Source organism: Canis lupus, chromosome 10 (genome assembly GCF_011100685.1).
Source record: "Canis lupus familiaris isolate Mischka breed German Shepherd chromosome 10, alternate assembly UU_Cfam_GSD_1.0, whole genome shotgun sequence".
Classification (NCBI taxonomy): domain Eukaryota; kingdom Metazoa; phylum Chordata; class Mammalia; order Carnivora; family Canidae; genus Canis; species Canis lupus.
Genome location: NC_049231.1, coordinates 29,802,750 through 29,829,818, shown reverse-complemented (window position 1 = coordinate 29,829,818; position 27,069 = coordinate 29,802,750). Strand labels below are relative to the sequence as shown.

Here is a 27,069-nt window from a genome sequence, read left to right as displayed (position 1 = left end):
TTTGAGTAGGGAGGGATTTGATCAGAGCTCTCATTTGGCTTTCTCTGAAAATATCTTCTATTTTAGATTGGGAATGAAGAGAGACCCAAACTGGGGGAAAGTTCCCTAACAACAGTAAGGCAGTCCAGACCAGTTAGCAATTAATAATGTTATTCCATTACTGTTACCCTACAGTTAACTGTAGCTGATATTTTATGTCTGATTCTCCTAATGAATTATAAGCAACTTGAGGGCAGAAATCATATCCTATTCCTTTTTATACCCTCTCCATAACTACTGGTGTTCTGCATATAGTAAGTCCTCACTAAATAGTTGTTGAATTAATTCAAATCTTTGTCACGTCTGGACTGCTTTCTCAGCCGTCTTTGGTTCAGAGTGCTTCATGTGGATTCTTTCATGAAATTCACACTGCTGCTTTGTGGGCCAGAATTTGTGTTCCCCCTCTTTTACAGAAGAAATAGAAAGACTCAGAGAGGCTAAGTAACTTGCTCTGGAATTCAGCCCCAAGTGCTAAAACAGGCTTGAATTTTGTGGTGCAACCTTGAGGTCCATTCTCTTAACCCCTTGCTGCATAGCCTTCCTTGAGAGGAGGAGAGGGGGAAGGAAGAGTCAGCTTTGGCAAGGCATTGAGACTGGACAGTCGTGTGAATAGTGGTGAGTTTAGCAGAGAAGAAATGCTAAGAGTAGAAGAGGTGATTGATTTCTCTTTATACCAGGTTGAGATCTAGAAGCACAGTGAGAGACCTAGCAGGCAGCCAGAAGTGCAGTTTGGGAGACGAAGATGTTGGTAATAATGATAACTACTAATACTTTTTGAACACTTGCCACATAACCGGGACAATCCCAAGTACCTTATACCTTTTATTTCCCTTAATCCCCTGTGCGTAGGCTCATTAACCGACACAGCATAAGAAGCATCTTGGCCCAGGACTGAAGCAGTGAGTGAGGGCCCTCCACAGTCCTGAGCCCAGGGCTCTTCTCTCTCAGACGCTGCTGTGCTGCCTCCCTAGATGGCATAGTCCCACAGGGCTTCTGGTGAAAGCAGATAATACCAGAGCAGGATAGGCACACTGGCAGCAAGTACTCTTATTTCTTACCTGTTTGAATCACAGGGGGAGAAACATTGTGAGTTGTGCAAGATGTTAAAATTTGAAGTGAACCTGATTCACTTCTTTCTGAGAGTGAACAACTCAACCCAGAAAAGTTGTATCATCAGCTATCAGAAACCACATACGTGGAGAAGTACACATATGTTTACGTTAAATGTTAGCATGTAGGGCTGTAGAACTCTCATAGTTAGCACATTTGAGCTATATTCGTGGAGTTGCACACATGACCTCCACAAATCTTCCCAGGAGCTTTCCAGAGTAGATTGATTTAAGTCATAACCCTTCGTTGCACAGAGGGTAAGATGAGTTAGGAACATAGAAAAGGAACCTGGGAAGGTATTGTAAAAGTTTTCTTTTTAAAGGATTCACAGAGTTATCAAAGCAGATAACTTCCATTTCTGCTGCAAATTGCAGAGAACTAGCAAGACTTAAAAAACAATGTGAAGAAACCAACTCGATCAGGAGTGGGACTCGAGTTACAACCTGCTGTCTCTTCCTGCTCTCCTTTCAGGGCATGGTGGCTGTGTCTGGCAGTTTGTCAGTGCTTCTGGATTCCATTATCTGTGCGCTTGGACCCTTGGCGTGTCTGACCACACAACTACCTGAACTGAACGGCTGTCCCAAACAGGTCTTGGTGAGTTTTCCTTGTTTTCCTTGGATTTTTTTCAGCCAGACCCCTTGGGAGCCGTCGAGGCCCTACCTTAACGAGCTCTATCAGGCACAGGCTTGTAAGGCTTCCCGGCAGATGGCGCCCCCTCTGTATATTGGCCCACGAATGTGGTACTGTACAGTGCCCTCAGTGCAACTAGAAAACAGGCCATTTCCCAAAACAGTCCAGCCCTTAGGGAGCTGCAGCTCCTCTGGTGCCTATCTTCTCCTCTACCCAAAGAAAGTACACAAGTCTTCTGCATCTCCACAAGGGTTCATGGGAAGAGCCAGCAGAGAAGCTCCTAGCATAGTAGACAGCAGTGTGCCAGCTTTTAGCTCACACTGCTCTCTCCAACTCTCAACTCCCTCCTCTGAACAGAGAACTAGGCCTCAGGGAACTAAGGGTAAAGTACTCTTCAGCTAAACCTTTTCCCTTGTTTTGCAGTCAAACACACTAGACAACATTGCTTACATCATGCCTGGACTGTGACCACAAAGAGTCCCGGGACAGAGACCTTATCGTCCTCCATTGCTGGTTTGTGTATATATGACTGTTCCAGATCCTTCACTGGCCTCTGGGTGTAGGTTTTAAATTTTTATATATATACATATAAATATATATATATATATATATATATATAAAGTGTACAATATATACATAGGACTGTAATTACTTTGCTTTTAATAATTTTATGAAATGGCAAAGGTTTAGCCAAGAAGAAACCTTGGCATGAATATGGGCTTGGGATTCCTTTTTCTCCTGTGGTGGATAAATCTGCCTTAAAAATCAATGTAACTTAGGGGCTGGGGGCTTGTTCAGGGTGCCAAGGGCATCTCTTTATGGACAGCTAAAATGTGATTTTTTTCCAAACTCAGTTGTACCTCCAGACCCATCACTGACCATTTGCCTTACCTGTCTTACAGTCGGAAATGTAATAGGAAAGATTATGGGAAGATGCCAGTTGAGTGAACGTACAAAGCCTTTCAACTTGAAGTGACCTAGGTAGGAAGTGATGAAATCATTCCCATCTTACAGTTACTGCAGTGGCTTAGGTGAACTTCGTAGGGGGTTCATTCCAATTCCTGCTATACCGGTGTCCATGTCTCAAAATTTCTTGTAATCATTGGTACCATTAGCAGCCTCAGTAGGGGCCAAGGAGTTATGTGAGCCCCAGCAGCATAAAACACCTTGGAGAGTGTAAAGCTGTTACTGCACAAATTGAACTGCATATATTGTGAGCTGACCCAGAATATTTCATCTGTAGAGCTAACTGCTGGTATCTTCCATCGGCAGCATTAGCTTAGGCACGGAGTCCTCACAGGTTTTTGCTGCTTAGTTGCTTGATGGTTGGGAAAGATGAACTTTGCCCAGCATGATTCTTGGGTTCATCCTGTTGGCTCGCCTGGTGGGCAGATAGATACCCAGTGTTCTGCATTCCACACATAAGTGAATTGCAAAAAAAGTACTCGATTCTCATGTAGGTTTATTTATGTGTGCGTGTGAATGTGTGTTTTAATTATGTGTATTTAACTCTTTAAAATCTCTTTGATTTTAATTTATCCTGTAAATTTCTGTATATATAATTTAATAACAAAAGCCTCCACCAGCAACAGCATGTGGAAGATACAGATTTGTCATTTCTTGCCTCCTCCTTTCCTCTGGTCTCCTCTGAAAACTCCAAATCATCTACATTTTAAGGTATCGTGCCTCAAAAAGGAATCATTATGCCGGGATTCTAATTCTTTCTAATTCAATAATGTCAAGAAAGCAAAATTAAAAGGAATGTTACCATTCCCAACTCCCCACTTTTCCAAAGAACCAGACTTGTGTTTCCCAGTTCCAAAGAAGACAGTTGAGCACTTCAGGGTTGTTTTTCAATTTGGTGTGAGATTCCCTGCCAAAACCGAGCTCTGGTAACTGCTTTCTTCCCCTGGCCTAGACAGAGCACTACCATGTCAAAGTAGATCTTTGAGTACTGAGCAGCCAGCCTGCACCTGACTTAACCCCTTCCCTTCTCCCCACCAGTGTGCTCATGGGGCTTTGTTTCCTGAAGGTACTCTGGCTGCTGACTGGCCCTTAGCTCAGAGCAGTCATGAAGCTTAACTGGGGAAACAGAAGGAAACGGGTATGTTTGGGAACCAAAATCAAGAAGGAGCAGAAAACTGGATTTGATTTCGCTTGTTAGACCCTGTGCCACACCTCATCTGTACCAATGGAAGTTTCCTGTTTGACCCAGGGTCTATCAGGGAGGGGCCTGGAAGACATGGATTAGCATGGAAGAAGTCAGTCCTACCCTTGTCATTTGTGCACATTAATGAAATCCTGATGAGGACCTGCTTTCTGTTTGTTTGTTTTCCTTTCAAACCCAACCCTACTGTATTTGTATTTAAATTTGTACACATTTGTATAATAATCTGTACCTTGTGGTATTTGGTACTATTAGAGGAAAAACTTTGGATTCAGACCTTCTTGGAGTTTTTATATCATTGTTTTATTTTGTTTTTTAAATAAATTCTAGCGGTTTGATCCAAATCCCATTACAGTTGTATAAAGAAATAAAATTTTGTACTTATATTATTAAAAATCACATTTTTAATATTTGTAGTCCAGTCTCAGGTATCTTTTCCCTGTTGCTGACCAAGTTGCTGTGAAATACTAAAACCTGTCATTTTCTACTGATATCCCACTGCGATTTTCTTAAAAAGAAAAATCTGTCTGGAATGAGGCCAAGTTTCTGATCTTAGCCATTTTCCTTTTTAAAAAAAAAAAAGATTTTATGTATTTATTCATGAGAGACACACACAGAGAGAGAGACAGAGACACACAGGCAGAGGGAGAAGCAGGCTCCATGCAGGGAGCCCGATGTGGGGACTGGATCCTCGGATTCCAGGATCACACCCTGGGCCAAAGGCAGGCGCCAAACCACTGAGCCACCCAGGGACCCCCTTAGCCATTTTCCTAACGTACATCTTGCTCTGTCTCTATTAACTTTTACATTGTAGAGTCTCTTACTCTCTTGCAAACTAAAAACCAGTGGCTCTGATAAGAGGGGCTCTATTCACTGATAGATGAAGTTGTATATACTCTACAGTGTTGGCCTAACACAAGAAAATATCAGTTGTGTATTAAGGATCACATATGAACCACGTGCTTAGACATGATACATTTCATGCTGTTTTAGTCCTGTCCTGACTCTAATGAGTGATGTTGGATAAGTCCCTTCACCTTTATAGGTGTCTGAAGTCCCACCAGTAAATTAGCGTTAAGGTCACTCCCACCTCCAAGCCCACTGCCAGCCAGCCTGAAACAAATGTCTAGTAACACAGTGACCATTTAATATATGGAGATCTGACCTCTTAAGGTTAAAATTTCAACATAAACCCAAGGTGTTACTAGTCATAAATAGTGGAATATGACCTCTTCGGAGAGCCTACAAGAAAGAGACCAAGAGTGCTAAGTGACAAAAGTGATTTCCATGTTTTCTCTCACTGAATCCACCCATGAGCCTCAAGAGGTAAAGGTAAAGGTACCTTACCCCCTTTACAAATGAGACAGGTGAGGAAAAGTGCTCTTCCTGGGTTTGCGCAGCTAGAAAATGGCAAAGCCAGAAGCAGCACATGATAACAGCAGATCCAGGCCTAGGCTCCTTTCTGCCCCAAATCACTTTCACAGTCAGATCATGTATGGAATCCATCAGAATCCTCTGTTCTCTACAGTCCTGAGCAAATGGGATCATAGGAAGACTCCTGAGACTTTTCCATTGTTCCAATGTCCATTTGTCCTGGCTGGCTTCTGCTAGGCAGGCCTCACATTTCCCGTCATACTATTGTCTTTCAACTTTGGAGGCAGAGGATCTTGAGTTTTGTCTAAAAGGACTTGAAGGATATAATAGATTACATTCCATTTATGCAATATGTCAGTCTTAGGACATATTTACCCTCAAGAAGGCATTTGATATCAATATTACTAAAACACTTTTAAAAAAACTAAAGCAGATTGTTTACCAAATGAGTTTGTTCCTTGTTAGCAAACACTTCAAAACAAAACAAAAATAAAGGCTCTATGCTGAGTGTGGGGCTTAAACTCAGGACTTGAGAACAAGAGTTATGTACTTTACCAACTGAGCCAACCAGGCGCCCCTTAGCAATCACTTTTCAAGATTTTATTTATGGGACGCTTGGATCGCTCCACGGTTGAGTGTCTGCCTTCGGCTCAGGTCCTAATCCTGGAATCCAGGATCGAGTCCCGCATTGGGTTCCCTGCAGGGAGCCTGCTTCTCCTTCTGCCTGTGTCTCTGCCTCTCTCTATACATCTCTCATAAATAAATAAAAAATCTTTTAAAAAATAAAGATTTTATTTATTCATGAGAGACAGAAGCAGTGACACAGGCAGAGGGAGAAGCAGACTCCCCACAGGGAGACAGATGCGGGACTTGATCCCAGGACCCTGGGATCACAACCTGAGCCGAAGGCAGATGCTCAACCAATGAGCCAGCCAGGTGCCCAGCAATCACTTTTAAAATATGGTTTTGATCAGTTTTATACTACATTTACTGTTTGCCATTTACATTCCTGTCTTTTGTGTTGGCAAATCCACATATTTCCATTTCTTATTTAAGAACTATACAGTATTCTGTTTGCATGAAATTGATATGATTTCACTCCCTGTTTGAGAGTATGGGTGTTGTTTCTGCTTTCACCATGAAGGATACAACCTGTGGCTGTTTAATTCTTGTCAATATATCCAAGATCTTCTGCCCATAATCACTTTAAACCAGAGTGGTGCAAGGAGGTAAGAACTTCATTCAGGGAAATAACCACGAAACATGAGCATGTTAAAGGTTGCTAATGGAAGAATTCAAAAGAAGTTTATGCTAAAATACAACTGCAATGTGCTTAAATGAAGAAAAACATGGAAGATACCTGACATGGAAGTCATCTTAAATGTACATCCTCCCACCCCTTTATAGTCCAAATACATTATTTGGTAGGTTGATTTAAATTTTCAGGGGAGGGACGCCTGGGTGACTCAGCGGTTGAGCATCTGCCTTTGGCCCAGGGCATGATCCTGGATCCCGGGATCGAGTCCCACATCGGGCTCCTTGCATGGAGCCTGCTTCTCCTCCTTCTGCCTGTGTCTCTGCCTCAATCTCTGTGTCTCTCATGAATAAATAAATAAAATATTTTAAAATAAATAAATTTTCAGGGGAAACTGGATGACTCATTCAGTTAAGCCTCTGACATCAGCTCAGGTCATGATCTCAGGATCCTGGGATCCAGCCCTGCTGGGGTGGGGGAAAGGACTCTGCTTGTGGTTCTCCCTCTGCCTCTCCCCCTGCTCACTTTCTCTCTCAAATAAAATCTCTAAAAATAAATAAGTTTTCATATATTAGTCACTGTGCTAGACAATGATGGTGAGTCAAGTAGACATAGTATCCCAGCCCTCACGGAGTAGCTAGCCTGGTGAGGAGAAGGGCATTTATGAATAGGTCTCATGAGCACTGTTGAAGCACAGGAGTACATGACTTCCATAAAGTTCTTATATTGTACAGTAAAGGTATCAGCCCCTGTATGCTCAAACAGGTCAACATAAGGAAGTGATTAACTTCTAGCTTAGGTTCTCCATCATCCTATATTTGTACAATTCCTAGCCTTTCCAATTGGGGACACCTGGGTGATTCAATGGTTGAGCATCTGCCTTCAGCTCAGGGTGTGATCCTGGGGTCCTGGGGTCTGTCTCCCCACCGTGAGCCTGCCTCTCCTGCCTATGTCTCTGATAAATAAATAAATAAAATCTTTTATTTTTTTTAAATCACATACTGTGGTGGATTAAGTACTAAAGCTCCCAGCAGTAGCCCAGACTACCAAAGCAGTGATTATTGTATCTAGACTGCATATGACCAAAAGAATAAAGCATAATAGGTCCGACCTGATCTAATGTGTGGGTGAAATATCTAAAACATGGTACACAGGAAGGTTGGAAGATAGCAGAATCCTAGAACTAGGAAAGGCCTTTGAGATTCTTAAAGTCCGTAACTTGGGGTCCACTGACTTCTGGGACCCTAGGAAGTCCCTGACGTTAAATTGTCTCTCTGCCCTTTTTTCTTCAGAAAGGTTGATGGTTTTCTTCAAGTCCTCAAAGGAGCCTATGACCTAAAAAAAAAAAAGAGAGAAGAAGAAAGTCCTTGATCTAGTTCCAGCATCCGGAAAAAATGGAAGCTCGCTGTGTGAATCACAGCCGAGGTGGGTCCCAGGCCCACCCGTGACCACCTCCGGGTGCCTCTGCTACTCCGGGCTCCAGCCCGCTCCTCGCTGCGGGTCACTGGGCTGGTTCTGTGTCCAGGGAGGAAGCGCTCTGTCGGGGCTGGGAGACGACGAGCCAGAGATGCTGTCGCCGCCGGCGGTGGGGGCGTGGCCTAGCGACGTCACCGGCGTGAAACCGGGTCTGAGCTTGCCCTGTGACCCTACCCCAGGCACTTCCCGGCTCCGAGACCCTGTTCCGCTGAAGCTCGCGGTGCTGGGCCACGCCCCTGAATAAGGCCTGGGGCGGGGCTTGGAGAGGCCACGCCCCTGGCCCGCCCAGCCCCACGTCGTGCGTGACGTCCGCAGACGCCGAGCGAGTTGCCGTGAGGTCATCGCCCTCCGCCCGGCTCGAGGGGCGAGGCCTGTGGCCTTCACGTCAGGGGCGGGGCCTGTGGCCACGCTCGCCTCCCTACGCCCCGCCTCCACAGGCGCCTCCTCGCGGGCCGTCCGGCGCGTCACGTGACGGGTCGGCAGCGCGGCGGTTGCCGTCAGCTGATTCCCCCGGTTGGCGGCTGAGGCGCCCGCAGCGATGGACTTTCTCCTGGGAAACCCGTTCAGCTCTCCGGTGGGCCAGCGCATCGGTGAGTCCCCGGAGCGCCGCCTCGCCCCGCCGCAGGGCCCCGCACCCAGCCTCGGTCCCCGGGGGGCCCCGGGGCGCCTCCAGGTCCCAAGCCACCCTCTGGAGGGAGGCTGGGAGAACTAGGCTGGCGTGTCTCTCCCCGACCTGGCCCCGCCCAGCCTCCCGCCCACCTTGATTGACAAAAGCCGCGCTCCACTAGGAAGCCTCGCCTTGTGGTGGATGCCTAGGCTAGCCAATAGCAAAAGAAAGGGGGCGGGTCCTGGTGGCCGCGGCTCAGCCAATGCGTGGCTGCTGGGGTCCCGAATCCGGGGAGAAAGTTTCGGGGGCTGAAGGGGCAGCGTGGTTTACGGCCCTCGGGCCACTGGCCCGTCTCCCTCGTCCCTTCCGCAGCCCGGGTCCGGCCGCCGGGGCCTGGCCGTCTCCCTCTTGGCTCGCCAGGCTCTCGGGACACAGGTACCGGAGAGGGGCTAGAAGCCCATTCGCCCAGGATCCGGAGACGCGCTTGGCGTCGGGGCCGGCGACTTGCGGGGACCAGGCCCGGCAGCCCTGCTGCGCGCGGCCCCCGGCCGGACCCTGGCGATCCCGCCAGACCAGCAGCAGCCGGCGGCACGGTCGCAGGCTCCCGAGCTGGAAGCGACCTCAGGAACCTCCTGATTCCGCCTCCTTCGTTTCTCGTAGGCGGGTGGGCCAGGCACTCTGGCCGGAGGCACAGGCTCACTCCGAGCCCCGGCCTCCCGACTCTTCCTGCCCTCTGTTGACATCGCCGCCTCTGTTTCCTCCTCACCTATAATTAGGGGCATATTAATAGCCCCTGCTTCCGTGGGGTTGTTGTGAAGCTTCAGCTCCTTAATAATTGTAAAGTACTGGGAACCGTGCCTGGCACATGGCCCTGCTAATATAAAACAAAGTGATAATATATATTTATCGTCATTGTTAGGGAGATGCCAGGAAGTGAGGGTCAGGAATCCCTGGAAATAGCTGTGTGGAGAGTCTCCTAGGTGCTCCTTGCTGTGCATCAGCACGGGGAGGAACCACAGGCCCTGGGCCACACCGCTAACACTTCCCCTTTGGGACAGCCTGGATGTGCCTCCCCGCATTAGGAAACTGTGATATTCTCCCTTCGACCTCTTGATGGCCCTTAGCGTTCAGTCTAGACTGGGAAAATTGGACCTTTTAGACATTTTTTCCTTTCTTATGGTCTTGGAAGCCAAACTTCACTTAACTGTCAACCCAGCTCTGCGATGTCATCGGCACCAAGGCTGTCAGTGGCTCTTGTGAGGTTTTGTAATCAGACTTCTCCAAGAGGAGAGTAGAAGTCCAGGATTAATTTGCGAACCAGAGCGCTCCTGGACCAGGGAGGTGAAGCTGCCCTCTGAGGAACACCCTCCCCACTGCCTGCCACACACACACCCTGCAATGAGTCATTGTTTTGGAGCTGAAAAGAGAAAGTGGCTCTCCCCTCATCTTTATTTCTCCAACAACAGATACCACTGCTCTCATCACATGCCAAGTTTGAGACTTCCTACTTTAAAACAAAAAATTCTGACCTTCAAAGTCAGCCACGTTTGCTGAACCTTTGTAGAAAAGCTCACCTGGGCTCTGGGCTTTAGCTAGTCAAAAAAAAACAGCTTCTCTTCCTATCCTGAGGGTTGCCTGTCTGTGGCAAGAAATACTCTGTCCAAAGAGAATACTACTAAGTCATAATACTTCAGAGCCCAAACCAAATTTTACTCCTGGAAGGATCCTTACCCTGGGGGTCTTCTAACTCAGGGTTCTCATCGGAATTCCCTGGAAGACTTGTTAAAGACAGATGGCTGACTGGGCCCCACCCCAAGAGTTTCTGACTCTGTAGGTCTGGAGTTTGCCCAAGAATATGCATTACTGACAAATTCCCAGGTGATGCTAATGCCACTGGATTGGAAACCACATGTTGAAAACTTCCATTCTGGCCCATCCCCTTCATTTTACACAGGAGAAGACAGAGGCTGGAGAAAAGGTGGAGACTCTGACTCACCCAGGCCCCCAGTGAATTGGTAGTGAAGTGTGATGAACTCCCCAGAACCAATGAAATTTGAACCAAAGCTGAAGAGGCTCTCAAAGTAGAATTAAATGAAGAATAGCTGCCATTTGAGCAAATGCCTTCAGTATTCCATGTTTTCTCTTTTAGAGAAAGAGATTGCCTGTGATTATTGACGACCTAGTAGTTCTGTAAACTATAGTAGTAAAATAATCTCAAGGTTGCCAACTCCACCCCCCTATTGTGAGTAGGGCCCTGTAGAATTGGCATCCCTGAGCACAGCGAGTTCCAGTGGTACTTATCAGGGATGTCACTCAACTCATAAAGCTCTCATCCACCCTCATACCCAAGCACTTTCGTGGAATGCCTGCTCCAGTGTGCATCCTTCAAAGCTCAGACATTGTCACCTCCTCCCTGAGGCCTTCCCTGACCCCCTTCCTGACCCCTTCAGATCCAGCTGTTGCTTTCATGCTCTTCCATCATCCCCATTCCTCAGGCTTCTTCATTCTCTGCCTTTGGGCTCTGAACCTCTATTTCCTCCTGGGTGGAATGGTGGCTACAAGAGCATCTGCCTCTCCGGGTTGGGTGGTAGTGAGAGTGAAGCGAGGACCACCCCCCCACCCCGCCCCGCCCCGGGAGTGCCTGGCACATTGTGAGTGAATTAGCTCTTGCTGTCCTCATCATTGTTTCTATTATTTCCACCATCGCACACTAATGGAGCCCTGTCCCATTCTGTTAGTAGTTGCACATATGTGTCTCCCCAGCTAAACTAGACTTCCTAAGAGCAGGGACTGGACCTTACTGGTCAGGACCCTTGGCACCTGGCATGGTTGCTAGCCCATAGTAGGAGGGAAGAAAGGGGAAAAAGAAAGTGACCTCCTGTGAGCAAATACCATGTGCCAGGGACCATGCTGGTACCCTGGTTATTAATATCCACGGTGACCCTATAAGGTTTTGCTGTTTTTTCCATTTTACCAGAAGTGTGAGAGAACATATCATCTCACAGCTACTCGGGGTCAGAATCCGGACCCAGGTTTCTCTGGCCCAGAGCACCCATCCTCTCCTACCCCTCACCACCCTGTATCTGGCTGATCAGTGCATACTTGGGATTTATGTTAGTCCCGCCTTCCAAGAGCCACAGATTAGCTTTGCTGATTATGGTATACACGTGAGTCTGTGCACATTGCCAGGTCACTCAGCCTTATCGTTCAGTAGGAGAGCTTCCCAAGAGCAGCAGCCTGTGGCTGAAAGGGTTCCAGATAATTAGCACTAGATGGTGTTGACAGAGCCCTCTTCTTGCAAGGATTTCAAAACCCTTCCCAGTATCCTCTGAGGACAGATCCTATGGGTTGTTTCATACACAGACGTCAGAAGGCAACCCAAGAAGCCCATTGTCCATTTCTGACCGTCAGCTCACCCCTGGCACTTTGAGTCAGAGATCCAGCTGACTCAGAAAGCAAGCTGCAAACAACAGATGCTGTAAATATGGGCAATCCCTGAGGACCAGCCCCCAGTGCTTGGGGTGGAGATGGTGGTAACTGGATATGATGGGAGAACTTGGAGCCTAAGGCCAAGCTCTGGGATGGACAGGAGAGGGGAAGAAGTCAGGCAAAGCTGCCCTTGGATCCACAAAGACCAAGCCAGGGGAGCTGCAGGAAGGAGTTGTAGAGGGGAAACGCCATGTGCGTGTTAGTAGGGAGAACACCCCGGGCCCTCTGGAGTGCCATTTTGGGAGTGATGAGCTGGAAATCAAATTGGCTGCTCAAGCGATGTCGTCTAGGGAATGGCAAGCTGGGAGACAGGAGACTTGGGCCCAGCTCCAGTTCTGCTCCTGACTATGGCATGTCCCCTCTCTGTTGCCCATAGCCTGTCTGTAATGGGCTACCACTCTCCTTCTACTTTCAGAGCACTGATGAGGAACAGCCTAGGGGACAGGTAAAGGACAGGGAAGGATGGACACTAGAGGGAAGAAGGGAGCCTAAGGGCCTTGAGAGGAGAGGTAGAACGGCTCCACAGGCTTGGAGGGCAGAGAGCGATGTCACCGAGGGGAGCTCAGGATCAGCACAGGCAACCCTAGCATCTGGCACATATGTTGCATGCTCCCCACTGCTGGAGGGGTGAATGCAGAGGCCAGAGGGGAGGGAGGCTGTAAGGAGGATTCCCACAGTGGCTGCCAGGAAGGACTCGACCAGGATTTGCAAACTTTCTGGAAGGGGCTAGACAGTAAATATTTATGGTTTTGTGGACCTGTGGACCCTGTCATGACCACTCAGCTCTGCCCTTAGGCATAAAGGCAGCATGGACCATGTGTAGGTGAATGGGCAGGACTGCGTTCCAGTCAGACTGTTTATGGGCACTAACGTGAATTTCATATCATTTTCACATGTCATGAAATAATACTCTTTGAATTTGTTTTCAACCATTTAAAACTATGAAAACCGTTCTTAGCCTGTGGGCCATACGAAAGCACTCTCACTTGGCACATGTGTTCATTGTTTGCTGACCTGGATCAGACCAGCTGGCCACATGCAGAGCGATGGAAGGCAGCATTCTTCAGAGTGGGATCCCAAAGAACCCCACGTCACAGATGCCCAGGAGGCTCCAGCCCTGAGACTCAGACTCCCTCCTACTTCCCAAAGTGTGCCCTGGGGCACCCTCATGTCTTAAAGCTCCAGTGCCCCGATCTGTTAGTGCTGGAGCCAGCTCAGAGTACAAGTCTTTGTCAGAAGGGTAATAGGGAACGATGTCAAGAAAGGACTTTGTGTCAACTGGCTACATAGTACGTGCTGCGGTAAGGCATCCCGGATGAGTTCTTGAGTTGCACAAGATGGTCTGAGCCCTGGTTCAGCCTCCACCAGCTTCATTACCTGGGCCAGTTACATAACCTCCCTGCTCCTCAGTTTCACCTCTGTAGGATAAGGACAATAATAGCACGTATCACTTGGGGCTGCTGTTCTGCCGTGTTGGGAGGTTGTGGTGTTGGGAAGCACTCAGCCCAGTGCCTGCCAGACAGTAAGTGGCTATTAGCTGCTGTGATCTTTCTTACTGGTGTTATCATCGTCGCTGGGGCATAGTCTACATTAGTGCCAGAGCCAAAGCATCAACCCAGTGCCACGGCTCCAGTGCAGCCTCTGTGTTGGCCTGGTGTCACTGGGCCATGCGCAGTCTCCGGCTGGTGGCAGCCGCATTCATAGACAGGTCAGGTTTCAGGCTGTGGGGTGGATCCGATTCTTCCCTGGGAATTAAAGCCTTTGCCTGATCCTGCGGATAGAACTGGTGAATAGGTTTTGTTCCCTCACTGAGCTCAAAGAAATAAGAGTAAAGTGCCGGATTTCCGCTCTTCTGGTTTTAGAAAACAAAACAAAACAGAACAGAACCTTCAGTGTCTTCTAATTAACTTGGAGCCATCACCCCGTGAGAAACGGGATTCAGGACAAGTTAACTCTTTACTTCCTTACCAAGGAGGTCTCAGTCTAGGCTAGCACTCTGTAGACTGCTGTCCTTCGTGTGCCACCTTTAGGATTTATATCTGTCCTGTGCCACCTTTCATTTTATTTTCAGAGTATTTTCTTTTTATTGGCTCAGCGTTTTTAATATGACCTCATCTTGTGTAATTATATCCATGAAATCATGAAATAACTCATGTTTGTTTTTCTCTTCTACTTTAAAGTAAATATGTGACTCTAAAAATGGCCAAGTTTGCCTGTGAGCCCACCTGACGTGATCCTGCGAAACACCTTTGGGTCACTCTGATGCCAGCAGTCTGAATAGGGTCAGAACTTAGACCCTGCATCAGAAGATCTGGTGTCAAGCGCCCACTCTGCCCTTTCCTGGCACTTCCTGTGTCTCCCAGGCAGGTGACAAAACCTCTGAGACCCCTGCCTCCATGAACATTGGAAAGAACACTGAAAAGTGCTGTGGAGAACCAAACTGCTGTGTGAGATCTGTGGGTGGAACTGGGCTTTGTTCCTGATGAGGAGGGAGGAGAAGATCCAGGAGGGAAGGGAAGAGCCAGGGCCAAGGGGGAGGTAAGGAGAGAACAGAGCCCACCAGACTGCATGGGGCAGAGACCCACAGAATCTAAGAGTGCACAGGTGTCCCCTGTTTGATGGGAACTTGTTTGCATTGATACAGTATAAACCCTGGCGTGTCTAACTTGATGTGTCAACTTGGCTGGGCCATGGTATGCACAGATATTTGCGAAGCATTATTCTAGATGTTTCCGTGAAGTTATTTTTCAGAGGAGATCAGTAGACTTTGAGTAAAGCAGATTGTTCTCCACGGTGTGGGTGGGCCTCATCTAATTAAGTGACAGTCGTAATAGCAGAAAGGCTGGCTTCCCTAGATGAGGGAATTCCGCCAGCAGACGGCCTTTGGACTCACGCTCCTCTGTTCCCTAGGGCTCCAGCCTGCTGGCCTGCCTGCCATGCAGATTTTGAACTTGCCAAGCCTCCACATTCATGTGAGCCAATCCAAAGAAATAGATTCATCTCAATAGGTAGAGAGAAATGAGAGAAAGAGGAACCGACAGGGGGAGGGGGTGTCGTCAGTAACGTCTTTTACACTCACAGTGGAGGAGGGAAAAGAATGTAACGGGCACCTTGGCCAGCCACGTCAAGCCTCTCCTCTCACAGCCTTGCCCCCTCTTACTAGACAGTTTCGCCAAAGCCACTCCTCTTAACTGAAATGTTCTGCAGTTAGGGCTATAGTTAGTTACATTGACTTTCAAATTGTGGGTTGCAGAAGTAATACCCTCTGTAAGGTATTTCAGAGTTCCTCTTGTGGCCTGTGGTTGCAGAATGGCAGGAGAGAGGCAGCCAGGGTTTTAAGGAAGACAGCTCAGCGACTTAGGAAACTGGTAGAACTTTCCACTGGGTCTGAAGAGACTTGTTCATTTGGAGCATAGGCCTCAAGTTTGCTGGCCGAGAAAAAAATGGCTTCTGTATGTGTGTTATTTAAAAACCTAAAAAAAATAATAATAATAAAAAAATAAAAATTAAAAAAAATTAAAAAAATAAAAACCTTTTATTGTGGGGGCCGCCTGCCTGGGCAGCTCAGTCCATTAAGTATCTTACTCTTGATCTCAGTTCGGCTCTTGATCTCAGGGTCGTGAGTTCAAGCCCCATGTTGTGCTCCATGCTGAGTGTGGAGCTGGGTGTTGAAACTTTCAAACGTTAATTGTTTGATTGATATTTTTGTAGTTGATAACATTTGTTTTCATGATTGCTGTGTGCTAGGTAGGATACAAAGCACTTGAAATGCATTCCCTCATTTCCTCCTCAGACAGCCCTGGGAAGTGGATGATTTTTTTTTTTTTAATCCCATGATGCAGGGGAGAAACTGAGATGCGGAGAGTTTAAGGAATTCATTCCGGATGGGGGCACCTGGCTGGCTCAGTCAGTAGCGCATGTGATGCTTGATCTTGGGGTCATGAGTTCAAGTCCCACATTAGGTGTAGAGTTTAAATAATTTTTTCTTTAAAGGGGAATTCACTCGAGGTCCCACAGCCAGTGAGTCAGGACTTGAAGCAGAATTTGTCTGTGTCCAGATCCCACTCTTCTAACTTTTGCACCTCATTGCTTCCCCTTAGAATTGAAAGGAGGCTGCTGGGTTTCCTTTTGAGTGAAGATACCTGGATCGATCTGGAATGATTTTGTTTGTAATGGCTCTTTCTGTGGTTCTCTCCCACCGCCACCATTAGCATATTGCTTGTCGCCTGTCCTCTTCCTCCCTTCCCACCCCCCATGGCAGGAGACACTGTGCTGCCTCTCTTATGGGGGAGCAGAGCCTTGCTTAGGAGCTGCCTGAGAGTCCACTCGGCTCTCAGTGGCCAGACCTGTGTCACATGGCCACTTTAGCTCCAGGGGAGGCTAGAAAAGCTAAGCGCTGTGGCCAGTGGAGAGTGAGTGGCTTTCATGACAAATTCTGTAGGAGTCCGCTCCACAAGGTAAAATTAACAAATAGTTAATGTAGTCCAGAGTGTGTTAATGCAAATACAGGATCCAGTGCAGGCAGGTGCGGGAGTTCCCACGCTGCCTTTCCAGAAGGACTGCTGAGCTGGCCTGCACCCCGAGGGGATCAGTCAGAATAGCAAAGGCTCTAGAGATCACATCCAGGGTGGTGTGGTCACAGGAACTGAAAACATTAGTGCGGAGGACAGAAAGAGGGGACATGGTACTTTTTAAAAATATTCAAAGGCGGGGCGTCTGGGTGCCTCAGGTGGTTAAGCCACGGACTCTTGATTTTGGCTCAGGTCATGATCTCATCAGGGTCTGGATATTGAGTCCCTTGTCGGCTCCACCCAGAGTTTGCTGAAGATTCTCTCTCCCTCCTTCTGCCCCCACGAGCTCACTTGCTCTCGCTCCCCCTCCCTCTCTCCCTCTCTAAAGTAAATAAGTAAATCTTTTTTAAAAACACTGAAAGTACTGCAAGTTGGGAGAAAGATTAGGATTCTACACAATAGCTACTAAGAGATCCATAGAGGCTGAAGGGTGGGAGTGTTTCACTTAAAGTGTTACAAAGGTCTATTATCCTGCTGTGTATGACCTCATCCTTCATTCAGTTAGTCATTCGGCAAACACGTACCGCAGGTTTATCAGAGGCCAGGTCCTGTCTGCTGTACCAAATTCCTGAGCCATAATAATCTCCACCCTTGAGCTCACAGCCTAATGGGAGAGAGAGAAACAAGTCAATTCTGTAGGGTTATTTTAGCATCCCGCCAAGCAGAACTTAAAGGTGTGGCCTGTACAAAATGCTTTTGGCCCCATGAGGGAAGGAGCAGGCCCTCGAGGGGGTCAGGGCAGGCTCCACATGGTGACCTAACCTTGAGCTGGGCTTCCAAGCATGATTTAAGGTGGGGAGGTAGGCAGGAGCACATTCCTGGAAGGGAGACAAGTTCACAGCACACAGCCCTGAAGGAGCGGTACCGGGGGCCATGGGCCTGGACCCCAAGTCCTGTCGGGCAAGCCCCAGTACAGCCCCAGCCCACAGCTGAGTTTGGTCTGAAGTTGCAGGGTTGGTTTGTTCAACAGTGTCTTTGAAACACTCAAGGTTTTGTCCTGAGCTGTGCCTCTGTGTTCCAGAAGGGACACACCTGCCCACCGCTGCCCAGCAGACACCCCCCCACTTCTCCCCAGGGACCAGAACAGGGTCGCTTGCCCACTCCAGAGCAGCTCCCAAGGGAATGGGATTGCTGCTCTGGGCAGAGAAGGGAGGAGTAGCTGCTGGGGAGACTGCACAGGGTCCGCCCCTGTGGGTTCTGGTGCAGATCCGTGCCAACTTTGACGATGGGCCACCCCAGGCCGCGGGCATATTTCCCTCTGCCTCAGCAGCCTCACCTTTCTCCTCTGGCTGCCTGCTCCCCCTGGGATTATCTCCTTCCCTCAGGTCACTTCTTCCCAGTGCCTGAGACTGACCTGCAAGCCCTTCTGTCCTCTTCTTCCCGACTTATCATTGATTCCTTCATTCAGCAAATCTGTACGTCTCCCAAGAACTTCCCTTGTCCACCTGCCCAGCCCGGCACCTTGTACTCAACTCAGCTCAGACCTTCCCTGTTCCCTCTGCAGGTGTTCACCCTTGTCTCTTGGCTCTCTGGCACCCTGAGCTGGCTGTCTCTTGGCTCCCTGGCACCTGATCGAGCTGGCCTCGATCATGTCACTTTGCTCTGAAAGTGTTTGTCCATCTGTCATCCCTGACCACCTTTAGGACCTCCTGCAGGGCAAGGATTATTCTTCATCTTTGCCTCCCTTGCACCTGCCACAGGGCTGGACAAATAATACTGCTGCGAGAATGTCATGGGCGGGCAGAGAGGTGGGTGTGAGGGAGATGGGCGGGCAGAAGGTGTAGAGAAAGCAAGTAGAAGGGTGGGTGGGATGGGGGCACTAGGCCGAGGACAGAGGCAGATGGCTGATAGGGAACAAGGAAGCGAACAGAGGGCAGGTATTGCTTACAGCAAATTCCAAACATCATATTATTTCACTCATAAATATTTCATACCTATATCTCTAAAAGGTAAGGAATATCTTCTTTAAAAATAATCTTTAGGGGATCCCTGGGTGGCTCGGCGGTTTCGCGCCTGCCTTTGGCCCAGGGCGCGATTCTGGAGTCCCGGGATCGAGTCCCGCGTCGGGCTCCTGGCATGGAGCCTGCTTCTCCCTCTGCCTGTGTCTCTGCCTCTATCTCTCTCTCTCATTCTCTGTCTATCATGGATAAATAAAAATAAATCTTAAGAAAAAAAATAATTGAAAAATAAAATAAAAATAACCTTTAGCCATAGTACCATTATACACTCAAAAAAAAAGTTAAACAAATGTGTTTTTTAAAATCCCCAAAGATTAAAAACTGAAAGGAAGTCCCCAAAGGGATCACTGTGGTTCCTTTGAGTGACATGAGCAGGTGGGATTTCCAATGGAAAGATGGTGATCTGTAAATGTGGTCTAAAAGGAACATGGCTGTGCCGCCCTTGCTGGGGTAGGGTCTCAAAAGAAGGTATGTGGGAGCCACTCGGAGCTGACACACCATGTCATTGTCATAGCCTAGGTGGGACTAGGTCAGCTGGTTGTCACAGGCCTTGAAGATCATCCCTCACTGCTCACAAGCCGCACTTCATTGAATCTAAAATGCCATGGAGAATGAAAAGAAAAAACTGCCCAGGTCATCATTTATAAGAGCCACCCCAATATCACAAGGGTTCAAAATGGAAAGGGCGACGGGAGCTTACCATCCAAGAAACACACTGTATAGCATCAGAGCAGGACGGCGGGGCAGTTACTCAGTGTTGAACCCAGAGCAGCAGGGCAATCTGAGGGCCGTTGGCCTTCCACAAACACTCAACAAGCCTCTGCTCTCTGTGCCACCAGAGGTAAGGCCTCCAGGAGCTCCAGGTCCACCCTAGTTGGGTAGAGCTGTCCTTGAAGGGCGGGGCAGAGTGAGAGGTGCTGGGGTTTAGAGCCACATAGGCCCCTCTGTGCATCCCCACTCCTCCACTTCTAGGTGTTGGACCCCAGCTGCCCCCATGCATGGTAGAGGCTGTGGGGAGGTGACCTGAGAGGAGGTATACTGAGCAGCTTGCACAAGCTGACATTCAGTGAATGCCAGTCATTTTGTCACTATTATTCATGGTGTTACTGACACAGTGCAGGATGACAGTCCAGGTCACAGTGACATAGTCCACCCAGTGGCAGATATATTGAGGAGCTGGCATGGGGGTAGGGCCTTAAAAGATGAGCAGGGATTAGCTGGCTCATTTCCTTCTCTATGTCAGCACATCCAGATCTCACACCCTGTCCTATCTCAGTGCCCAGTCTTTTCTGTCGTGTCACTTTCAACTTTATGATGGCAGTGGTGGCCTCCTGCTGGACCATAGACTTGCCGAGGGCAGGACCTGATTGGTTTTGCAGATGAAAGGATGTTCTAGTTGGAAATAATGTTTGAAGAGAAGAGTGTGAAGGTGACATTCCAGGCCTGGGAAGGGTGACAGAGCCTGAACAAGAGCTGCCACTGTGATGACAGACTGGGTACAAACTGAGATGCACTGAGTGGCTAGAATTCACAGACTGGGTGACTATTTGAATATGCAGGGTGGTGGGGAGAAAGCTCTATGCTGCTCCCACCAAGACTGACGCAGGAGCAAATATTCAGTGAGGTTTAAGTGTGTGGTGCTGACCACTGGTTCCGCCAAGCGCCCACAGACGTGGACTTCTCCAAAGCAGTGGAAGGAGCCGAGAAGGCCACTGTCTTCCAACTGTGGGGAGTACCTCTCCCCCAAGAATCAGCAGGCTGGGACCAGGGGCCAAGAGCTGTGTCTGTGGTGGCCACTCTTGCCTGCTCTCGCCCCAGGTCACAGTCATGGTACTTAGCAGTTACTCATTACTGCTCTTTACCTGACATCTGGCTGAAATGTCACAGTGCCCGTGAGGCAAGCAGTCTTACCTTGGTTTTACAGAGGAGGGAACAGAGACTGAGTGGGCCTGTAATCCCCAACTTAGGACATGGGGCTAGACTCATCCCACTCCTGCAGCCTGTGCTGCTGTCCAGCCTGACTGGACCTGCCACTGTGCCAGGCAGACTTTCTGGAGCCTTCCCGGAAAGGTGATGTCTGCACAAGGCCTGACACGGAGAGGACAGGCAGACAAGGGCCTCATGATCCACAGCCAAGGATAGCCAGCCCCTGCACAGCTGCCCTGCGGCCTGAACCCAGGCGGGGCTTGGCAGGGCCTGGCGTCCTCAGGAGTTGGGGACAAGAGCAGAACAGCTGCCCGGGACCTTTGAAGGTTACCACCCATAGCCCAAAGGGTGGGAAGCCGGTTATCATTCTTTGTTTTTCTTCCTTTTTAAAATAGCAAGCTGAGTTACTTTTGTGGTTAAAAACAAAAACAAAACAAATATCCCCAGATTCCTATGGCTTTAAATTTCTGCCCTCAGTGGAGGATGCCCACTCCGTGGAATTCTTCATTAAGGAAGTCTGGAAACTCCCCAGAGCTGCAGGGAACTGGCATGCGAGGCACAGGCTGTGCCTGTCCTGCTCTGGACACACCTTTCTTCTGCCAAGATGGCCCGGGTGGGTCTTGTGTCTCCACTGCCTCTTCTTCCTCTTCCTCTCCCTGGTTACGCTGACTGAGACCTCCTTTTGACCCCCTCACCCCATTCCCCAAAAGAACTCTGTCCTCTGCATGGCTCTGCCCCCTCAGGACTGGAGAACTTGGAGCTCTGCTGAGGTAGGGCTCAGACCTGTGCTCCCTGTCCTCTTGCACCCCCCAATTCCCTGCCATGGTGTTCCTCTGGCTTATAAATCCCCCAGCTGCCCCTTAGCCTACCTAGTGCTTGCCTTTCCAAACTGACCTGAATCCCTTCTAAGACTGAAATGCTCCTCCCCCAGGAGAAGAGAGGTGCCCCTCACTTTCAGGGGTCACTGGCGGGGGTGGGAGGAGCGGGTTCTAACACTGAGAGGTCTGCTGGTGGAGCCAGGGCTCCGGGACGAGGGGACAGGAGGATGCTTCTGGAAGGGCAGAGCTCCCCGGCCCCTGGGGACCACTGTGTGACCACTCTGTGTGTCAGTCCCCTCCTCAGGTAGGGTCAGTGATGCACACCTCGTGGGGCCAGGAGGATCCAGCTGTGTTCCTATTTAAACAGCTCACAGTGCTTGATCTGTAACTGGGGAGTTAAAGGGTTTCTGAGGAAGGGCAGGTGGGTCAGGCCAAGAGCCGGGGGGAGCCTTTGGAGGATTTGGGACACAAGAGGGACATGATCACTTCTAGGTTCAGAAAGTTCACTCTGGGGCAGCAGGAGACATGGAGGGAAAGAAGCAAGGCAGGAGTCGTCAAGGCAGCTGGCCTTGGCAGAATGTTGTGGCCGGGAGCTGGGGGTGACAGTCCTCTGGCCCATGTGACTGGGGGTCACCAAGGTTTTGTTTCTGAAGGAGCAGCAGGCTCCACATGTTTGATTAGCCACTGTCCCCCCACATCCTCCAAAAAGGAGCCTGGCTCCCTCCGCACAGAGAGGTACCCGTCCACCTCTCTTTAGTTCTTCCCACATGGCTCAGTAAGTGTGCAAGTCCCCAAGGGTGGGCGATGTGACACAAAGGAGCCACACTCAGGACATCATTGTGGGACAAACAAGCCCATCTTTCAGCCCTTTTAAAGGAAACCTTCCTCATCGCCTCCCCCAGCCATAGTCTAGGGAGTAAAGTACCTTGCCCTGCTGCTGGGTCCCTACCTGGGTGTCCCAGCTGCCTGGCTCATACCCTGAGGTACCCTAGCGTCTGTCTGTCCACAGGACCTCAGGCGGAACCAAGGTCAGGCCTTTTCAAAACCAACATCATAGAAACCAGTTTTAGGGAGCTGACTGCCAGCCCAGTGCAGTCCAGCCCAGCCCAGCCCAGGCATCGTCCTGCAGAATGGGCCTGTCTGCCCAGCTAGTAAAGGGCCCTGCCCTGTCACAGGGCCTAGGCTCTCAGTCTGCCTCAGCCCCTTTGGGCACCACAGGGCAGGGACCACATGTGCCTGCCTGGTCCACCATTGCTTCCATCTCCAGTGCCAGGAGCAGACCTGACACATGAGTAGCTGTGCAGCAAGTGAGGGGCCCCTTAGCCCCCCACAGCCTCAGCTCTCTGGGTGAACAGAGCCAGAGGGTCCCCTGTGCAGGACAGCTGTACAGTCACATCAGATAACAAGCCACATGGGCCTGGTCCCTCAGGAGCTGTTGGTCGACACCAGACCACTGACAGCACCGTGCTGGCAGGTGCCCTGTGCCAGCAGGAGCCAGGTCTGGGAGCTAGAGGATAGGGCTGTGATGGAGGGGGATGTGGATAGTGCCCAGCATCAGAACACCAAGGGTCTTATTACTCTCTGAACCTTAAAACATTGACCGGTCCTATCTTGTCCCACAGTCCTAACTAAGGTACATTGCATGCCAGCCAGGAGTAATTTGTAAGCTAGAATGTTGGCCCCAAAAAAGCAGGAGACTGGACTATTTCTGTGCTCTGTGGAGCTTATCTAATGGGGCGCCCGGGGGGTTCAGTCAGTTAAGTGTCCAACCCTTGATGTCAGCTCAGGTCCGATCTCAGGGTTGTGAGTTCAGGCCGCACATTGGGCTCCACACTGGATGTGGAGCCTACTTAAACAAAAATGAAAAACTGGGCTGCATGAGGATAGAGTCTAGAAGAGTGCAGAGGGGAATGACCCTGGCCTTGCCAGCCTTGAGAATGTTGTAGCTGACTCCAGGCTGGAAATCCTACCCTCTGATTTGGCCTGAACCAGGTAGAGGTCACAGTTGCCCAGCATTGTGAGTGCACTAACTGCCACTAGATTGTATACTTTAAAATGGCTAATTTTATGTGATGCAGGCTTCACCTCAATGTAAAAATAAAAGAACCGCTGCCCCTTACCGAGCATCTATTTTGTGGCAAGAACCATGCAGATGCCTTGTTTGTATTATTGCCGCTCCCTTGGGGCTGTTCTGCGGGGTGGCTGGTGTCCACCCAGTCTTCAGACAGACACTGGCTCCAAGGGGAAGAGGCCAGGCCAGCTGCTGGTAACGGAGGCGAGACTTCAGCTACTCCAGGCCCTTTGCTTCATAGGTAAAGAATGTCTCTGGGAGGTTTGAGAGGAAACTGGTCCAGAAGGGCCCCTAGGTCTGGGACACAGGAGACAGATTTACTCTCCATTGTGTGCCACTTTGGAACCGTTTACATTTTGAACCATGTGAATGGTTACCAAAAGATAACAGAGTCAACAAGGGACATTTTCTTTACAAAAATAAAACACTATCACCACCATGTCATGTCAAAAACAAGCACCATAAGGCCAGGGCTGCTGGATTCCTGGCCCCATTCATTGCATAGGTAGACAGAGTTGAGAATTAAATGACATGTACTGTACGATTCCATGTAATGGTGTACGTAGGGCATCAGAGCTGTAAAGACTGTATTGGGGCACCTGGGGGGTTCAGTGGTTGAGCATCTGCCTTTGGCTCAGGTCATGATCCTGGAGTCCTGGGATCAAGTTTCACATTGGGCTCCCTGCCCAGCGGGGAGTCTGCTTCTCCCTGTCCTCTGCCCCTTTCCCATGACTCGTGCTCCTGGTCTCTCTCTCTCTCTCAAATAAATAAAATCTTAAAAAAAAAAAAAAAAAAAAATGTACTGGTGGTTGCCAGGGCTGTGGGAGGGGAGAGTGGGGAGTTAGAGTTGTAGGTTTACAAGATGAAAAAGGTGGCAAGGATGGCTGGTGGGGATGGCTGCACAACACTGTGAGTATATTTGATGCCCCTAAATTATACACTAAAAGATGGTTAAGATTGCAAGTGTTATGTGTATTTTAACATAATTAAAAGAGTAAATATACAGAGATAGAGTACAGCACCCCCCCCCCCAAAAAAAAAAAAAGCATTAAATGACAAAACGGGACAACGCAGGTAGCCATTCGCACACGGCCTGGCCCTCCTTGGGTGCCCAGAAAGCATCTGTCATTCTCCTCCTCCTCCTCCTCCTCCCTGGCTCTTCCTGCCCTGGCTCTTCCCACCCTGGCCCCGCACCACACACCTGCACGCAGCTATCTGACTTTGTCCATCTGGCACCCCGCCGCCCCCCCCCCAACACACACACACTGTGACTTGTGCTCTCTCCTCTGCAGAGAAGGCAACAGATGGCTCCCTGCAGAGCGAGGACTGGGCCCTCAACATGGAGATATGTGACATCATCAACGAGACGGAGGAAGGGTGAGGCCTGCAGGAGAGACTGGAGTGGGGATGGGTGGGCCCAGGGATGGCCGGCAGCAGCCCAACCTGCCCTCCCCTCTGGAGGACTCCTGTCCCATCCCTGCTGTGGCACACAGGTAGACCCTGCTGGTGGCCCTTGGTACCAGGAGGGCTGCAGACATCGTCCAGGTCCCACCCTAGGCAGAAGTGTGGTGTTTTAGGCATTTGGGAACCAAAATCCCACCCAACACTGTCATTAGACGGACCAGAGAGAGACACGCCCCTGGCAGTTGTCAGGCCACGCGTGTTTCTCAGTGGTGGCCTGGTCAACTAGACCCCTTAGAACATCCCTGGGCCACATCCTCCAGGACAAGGCCAGCTGGCAGCCCCTGACATTGGGACATGGCCCCAAGCACCGTTCTGCATTCTGTGGCCTGGAATGGGCAGGGGGGGACTCCCAGCTTTCTCTATGAGCAATAGACTTTCATTTCCTTAAGATTGGGGTCAGGGGACACAGAGAAGACAATGACAGTAAAGCAGAAATGAGAACCCATCGGCGTTAGCCTCGCCTCAACATTTCCAGTATGCAGGTCACACCGGGGCGCATGCTGTGGTGGAGGCATCGTGGCCGTGGGTTCTTGGTCTCTGACTAGCTGTCACTGACCAGCCGTGTGACCTTGGGCAAGTCACTGTACCTCCCTAGGTCTTTATCCTCAGAGGTAAAGCTCTTTTAGATTCTTCCAGCAATAAGCCCAAGGTCCTGAATGGGGCAGAGAGGCCAAGCAGGGTCAGTGTCCTTCTCAGGAGAACCCAGAAAGGATGGGATATGGTGTGACCACTATAGCCATCAGGAAGGACGGCCTGACAAGGCCTTTGTTCTGGAAAATCAGAACAGCCGGAGCAGGACCTCTTCCATTCTCACTGGGATAATCCAGTTGGCCTGTGAGGTCCCTCTTAGCCAGGTAGTGCTTTGTGGGGAGAGGGGCCGGCTGGAAGCAGGCAGTGAGCAAGGAGCACCCAGCTCAGCACACAGTGGCTGCAGGCAGCTTCTGCATCCCCAGTGGTGCTCGGGGCTCTTGCCAAGCAGCTGGTAGAGGACACCTGCGCCACCCTGGCCTCCTGTGCATCAACTGGAGAGCGGTGAGCAGACGACAACAGCACTGAGATACGAGGACCAGACGAGGACTACCGAGATAAAAGGTGGAGGGCAGGGATGCTCACAGCCTCTGGGAAGGCCTGGGGGCTTCATGGATGTCCTTGGAGAAGCAAGCCCCCGCTTCCTCGTAAACATTGGTGGAACTGGGGCTCATGCGAGTGTGGGTTCAGTTGCTGCCGTTGATGTGAGCACTACCTGTGTTGCAGGCGCTGCATGAGGCACTAGGGACCAGCAGTGAGCAAAGCAGATGGGACCCTTGGCCTCACCAAGCTTGTCATCTAAACTCAAGTCTCTGGTCTACCCCGCACAGTGTTGTGGCCTCCTTGTCATCCACTCTGTGCTCCTGACCTGTTACTAGACACAAGAGGCCCCACAGCCATTGCACCTCAGCCAGGACTTCTGATTCCCAGTCTCTATGGGCCCCTCTATGAGAAGCGGAGACAGGTCCCTTTAGAGAGCTGAGGCTGCAGGCGAGGAGTTCTGAGGGTGAGGAGGGGCCCCAGTGCCCTGTCCTGGGAGAGGGGCCCAGCCCGCCAGAGAAAAATGAACATACAGCATGTCCTCTCCGTCACAGCCTTGATTAGGCCTCCATGGATCCTTCCCTCCTTCCCTGCCGCCTTCACCCATGTTGGGGGGCCCGTGTCAGGGTTTCTGCCTTTCCTGACTTGACCTTGACAGGGTCAGCACTGAACAGATGGCTGGCAGACATCCGGCCACAGGAGACATAGGAATCGTTGCTCATGCTCCTGGAGCGGGCTGGGCTCTGTCAAGGCAAAGTGTCAAAGGAGATGCCATCCCTGCCCTCTGGGAGGCACCTCTTTAGCCAGGCAGCACCTGGGTAGGAGCCACAATGCAGTGCGCACCAGGGAAATGGGGGACTGGGACAGCCTTGGGTGAGGCAGGTTTTAGCTGTGCCTTCACCAGGTAGGCATGGAAGTTGGGGGCCCCAAAGCTTTTTAGGCCAGAGCAGTTGGGGCCACATGGACTTCACCCAAACAGTGTGGAAGGACAGGACGCAGGGGTGAGGCAGTTCTGGTGGGGTGGGCGATAGGGTGGGGGTTCAGGC

At 50.0% G+C, this 27,069-nt stretch overlaps 2 protein-coding genes and 1 long non-coding RNA gene across 12 annotated transcripts in view; 2 read left to right on the top strand and 1 right to left on the bottom strand.

Moving 5' to 3' along the window:
* HMGXB4 (HMG-box containing 4) overlaps positions 1-4,362 on the top strand; it is a 30,667-nt gene extending 26,305 nt beyond the window's left edge. For 7 of the 8 annotated variants that reach the window (XM_038550735.1, XM_038550733.1, XM_038550732.1 and 4 more), the window contains 3 exons: positions 1,621-1,743; positions 2,203-2,338; positions 2,682-4,362. In XM_038550735.1, the coding sequence (XP_038406663.1) occupies positions 1,621-1,743; positions 2,203-2,247 (168 nt within the window). In that variant the 3' untranslated portion in view covers positions 2,248-2,338; positions 2,682-4,362. The remainder of the gene's footprint in view (positions 1-1,620; positions 1,744-2,202; positions 2,339-2,681) is intronic. The other variant, XM_038550731.1, reaches the window with a different exon arrangement.
* LOC119873637 lies at positions 4,356-8,355 on the bottom strand. Its single transcript, XR_005365637.1, has 3 exons — positions 8,028-8,355; positions 7,687-7,910; positions 4,356-5,633 (listed from the first exon to the last, which is right to left on the bottom strand). It is a non-coding gene; the product is annotated as an uncharacterized LOC119873637 (long non-coding RNA).
* A 127-nt stretch (positions 8,356-8,482) lies between these two features.
* Positions 8,483-27,069, top strand: part of TOM1 (target of myb1 membrane trafficking protein) — a 39,659-nt gene continuing 21,072 nt past the window's right edge. For 2 of the 3 annotated variants that reach the window (XM_038550739.1, XM_038550738.1), the window contains exons 1-2: positions 8,483-8,641; positions 24,784-24,868. In XM_038550739.1, the coding sequence (XP_038406667.1) occupies positions 8,590-8,641; positions 24,784-24,868 (137 nt within the window). In that variant the 5' untranslated portion in view covers positions 8,483-8,589. Of the gene's footprint in view, positions 8,642-24,783; positions 24,869-26,209; positions 26,490-27,069 lie in introns of those variants that run through there. The other variant, XM_038550740.1, reaches the window with a different exon arrangement.